General features: G+C 57.8%; 1 protein-coding gene across 1 annotated transcript; it reads left to right on the top strand.

Annotated features, from left to right (window-relative positions):
- Positions 1 to 1529: 1529 nt before the first annotated feature.
- LOC125506189 (putative UDP-rhamnose:rhamnosyltransferase 1) lies at positions 1530 to 3253 on the top strand. Its single transcript, XM_048671053.2, has 2 exons — positions 1530 to 2061; positions 2166 to 3253. Exons 1-2 carry the CDS (start codon positions 1651 to 1653, stop codon positions 3177 to 3179), a joined length of 1425 nt encoding a protein of 474 aa, XP_048527010.2. The 5' UTR covers positions 1530 to 1650; the 3' UTR covers positions 3180 to 3253.
- The last annotated feature ends 941 nt before the right edge of the window (positions 3254 to 4194 follow it).

Below are 4194 nucleotides of genomic sequence, written 5' to 3'. Positions count from 1 at the left end.
TCTCGTGGTAGATCTACTCTTGTACTATCCATATTATCAATATTAATCAAGCAGAACGTAGGGTTTTACCTCCATCAAGAAGGCCCGAACCTGACTAAAACATCGTGTCCCCTGCCTCCTGTTATCATCCGGCCTAGACGCACAGTTCGGAACCCCCTACCCGAAATCCGCCGGTTTTGACACCGACAGGCATCTTAGGAAAATGCTCTTAGATTGATGCAGCGCGGCAGGTCCGGCAGCGGCAAACTGGCCACATATTGCGGCTGATGCGGGTGGCAGTGCTGCTGTTACGGGACCTTCAGTGTTCAAAGCCGCATGAGTATTTCGTTCTTGGCCGTCGTCGTTCAATCCGCTGCTGACGAGATTATTGGCATATCGGAGATGAGTTGCGTGATGATTTTTGATCGGAAGGCCTGCTCGTCTGGATTAACAAATGGTTGGTTTGTAACTTAATCCAAATGCTTTGCTTATTGTAGTGGTATGAGTGCAAAGTTATACACAGCCAGGGCTGTGTTCGAATCATGCAATACATGTTAATTATCTCAGATTTAGCTTTTGCTCACGGGAGGTTGGTCAGACTTGAAACATTTTAGTCCCATACCGCTAATGGAACAAGAGTTAGAGGTCCTGTTTTGTAGATCCAGCATAGTCGATAGGCCTTTTTTAAGCGAACGAGACTTGCCTACTCTCCCAACGTGCTCCGGCCCCATCTCTTAAAATCACGGATGGGAGCATGTGAAGGGAGCAGGCAAGCCGGATCCTACTTTTTAAGCAGCCGGTGCATAGCGGTTTGTCGGCATTTCTGAAAATGCCTCGATTTGAGCATGGAGACGTCGAAATTGCCCTCAAAGGCCTGAGCATCGGAGGCATTTTTGCATAATGCCTATGTTAGACCTTTGCCTTCGTGATTGACTAGTGTTTTCTTCAGTCACCTCGTTACATATTTGGGGGCGACCTTTTAAAGGCGTTTTTTTAGTGCTTTCAAATTTCTATTCCCTCCGTTCCAAAATAGATGACTTAACTTTATACTAACTTTAGTACAAGTACCATGTCGTAGTGTTCGTTCAATTCATGTTCATGCGTGAGAGGTTCTCGAAGACAGGGCGCGACAGGTAGCGGTACACATTGACCATCTTGTGGAGCACCTGAGACGTTACCAAAATGCATAGTAATCAATCGATGCAAGTCCAGAAAGGGATGTTTGAGTGAGAAATTGCTACCACGTTCTCTGAAAGTTTTGTGTCGGCGATGACTTCTGGCTCCTTAATCACATTATCCCAAGATAAACTATACATTCTACTCTTCTGACTTTGATCGGCCAGGTCATGATCCTGATTTGGCTAAGTTGTCATTATCCCAAGTATATATATTCGGCCAGGCCATTATCCTCACTTTCAATTGGTCGTTAGCGGTAGCAAATCACAAATGATGCTTACATCCGTACCAATCTCAAAGCTTAAAATATCAGCCACGCCACGAGAAGCGCCAGCTCGCCTCTGCGGAGTAGAATTATATATACACACGCGGTCGGATCGATCGTCGCATATCACCATTCTCAGGCTGCTCCACCAGAAGAGAGTCAACCACCTTGATTAATTTGCTTCTTCTCCAGCCTCCATTGCCGATCGGCTCAGCTCAGCTCACGTCCATATGGAGGAAGCCGGCGGGCAGCTGGAGGTGGTGATGTTCCCGTGGCTGGCGTTCGGGCACATGCTCCCGTTCCTCGACCTCTCCAGGCGCCTCGCCGCCCGCGGCCACGCCGTCGCCTTCGTCTCCACGCCGCGGAACCTCGCCAGGCTCCCGCCCGTGCCGCCGCACCTGTCAGGTCGCCTCCGCTTCGTGCCGCTGCCGCTGCCGCGCGTCGACGGGCTGCCGGTGGGCGCCGAGTCCACCGCCGACGTGCCGCCCGGGGAGGACGGGCTCCTTAAGATGGCCATGGACGGGCTCGCGGCCCCTCTCGCCGCGTTCCTCGCGGACGCCGTCGCCGCTGGCCGGAGACCCGACTGGATCGTCCATGACTTCTGCCACCACTGGGTCCCGCCCATCGCCGACGAGCACAAGGTCTAGTTACTGCCACCTCCCCCCCCCCCCCATGCATGAATCACCTTTTCTCTATTGATCGATTGATTTCCCGTCTTCTTCCGGTGTACCGACGACAAGTGCAGGTGCCCTGCGCAGTATTCGAGATCGTCCTCGCCAGCCTGGCCGCCTTTATGGGATCACGGGGGGCGAACACGGCGCACCCGCGCACGGCGTTGGAGGACTTCACCGTTGCGCCCGCGTGGTATCCCTTCCCTTCCACCGTGGCATACCGTCGGCACGAGGCCGGGTGGCTCGCCGGCACTTTCCGGCCCAACGCGTCCGGCGTTCCCGACATACATCGCATGTGGCAGATCAACGAGCGTTGTCGCCTCGCCATCTACCGCAGCTGCGACGAGGTCGAGCCCGGGATGCTCGCCCTCCTCACCGACCTCTTCCAGAAGCCTTCCATCCCCGCGGGGGTCCTGCTGCCTTCTCCCGACCTCGGCGGCGACGACGGCGGTGTCCGCCCGGATGTGCTGCGCTGGCTCGACGACCAGCCCCCAAAGTCTGTCATCTACGTAGCGCTCGGGAGTGAGGCGCCAGTGACGCTAAAGAACCTGCACGAGCTCGCGCTCGGGCTTGAGCTCGCCGGCGTGCGCTTCCTGTGGGCTCTCCGGTCGCCCGGCGGCACATCCGACTCCCGCACCGGTGCGGACGACCGCGGAGTGCTGCCGGACGGGTTCGAGGAAAGGACGCGTGGCCGCGGCATGGTCGAGACTGGGTGGGTGCCGCAGGTGAAGGCGCTCGCGCATGGCGCGGTGGCCGCGTTCCTGACGCACTGCGGTTGGGGCTCCACCGTGGAGAGCTTCGCGTTTGGGCACCCGCTGGTGATGCTCCCGTTCGTCGTCGACCAGCCGCTCGTCGCGCGGACCATGGCGGAGAAGGGCGTCGGCGTGGAGGTGGCGAGGGACGAGACCGACGGCTCGTTCGACAGGGACGGCGTCGCCGCGGCGGTGCGGCGCGTCATGGTGGACGACGAGGGGAAGGTGCTCGCGAGCAACGCCAAGAAGCTGCAGGAGGTTCTCGCCGATCAGGAGCGGCAGGAACGGTACATCGACGACGTTGTCGAGCACCTGAGACGTTACAAAGATGAATAATTTAGAAGTAAATAGCATAAAACTACCACTTTTCGCGTTATGGTTTCAAAAAACTACCGAAAATTTGTTTGTGACTGATGCCTACAACTTTTGGCCTCGGCTGTCTCAAAAAACCCAAATCGCCGAGTGCTTTGCAATTGATCGCGGTTATGACAGTTGGGGCCCACTCCTAAACAAACCGTTTGTTTGACCATTTAGTTTGACCGTTAACTGACATGTGGGACCCACATGACAGTATCTGTAAATATTTTATAAATGCAATTTGATCCCTGCAAATATTTCAAAAAAGCAATCAGGCCCCTGCCATGGCCGTCTTCCAGATCGGGCTCCTCCTGCCGTGCTCATCGCTGTTGCAGCCGCGGCTGTGGGCAGCCACGGCGGGAGCATCTCGGCGGCCAGCTCCTGTCCGTGATGCAGGCGGCCGCAGTAGGAGCATCTGGACGGCCAACTCTTGTTTGTGCTGCGGGTGGCCGCATCCAGCAGCCCCCACCCTGCCGGTGAACCCCTTCTGCTCCGGCATCGCGTCCATGGTCGTCATCGGGGGCAACTGAGTCGGAGAAAGCAGGGTGAGGGAGGAGCTCGGAGGAGCCGCACATGCGGCCGAGGTCACCGGCTCTCCATCCACAGGCCACGCGCAGGGGTCCGGCGGTGTGGATGGCGGCGGAGGTGGCTGCCGCTGCTAGGGCTCCTTGGGTGGCTGTCTGGACCGCCGTGTCCAGGAGCTCGCAGCCTCAGGGACTCCATGGACGCCTGCGAGGTGGGCATGCGAGGGGAGGGGAGCGGGTCGCCGACGAGGTGTGCGCGCGAGGGGAGGGGAGCGGGTCCGGCGGGGTGGGCATGCGAGGGGAGGGAGCGGGTCGCCGGCGCGGTGGGGGCGCGAGGGGAAGGAGCGGGTCGCCGGTGGGGTGGGCGCGCGAGGGAAGGGGACATGGTCGCCGACGGGGTTGAAGATAAGACAGAGAGAGAAAGAGAGTACGGGGGGAGAGGAGAGAAGGAAAGAGAAGAAGAAAAAAGA

This window comes from Triticum urartu, chromosome 5A, assembly GCF_056163025.1.
Source record: "Triticum urartu cultivar PI428250 chromosome 5A, HENAU_Tu73, whole genome shotgun sequence".
Classification (NCBI taxonomy): Eukaryota; Viridiplantae; Streptophyta; class Magnoliopsida; order Poales; family Poaceae; genus Triticum; species Triticum urartu.
Note: the sequence above shows the minus strand (reverse complement) of the source record. Positions and strands in the feature narration are given on the sequence as shown.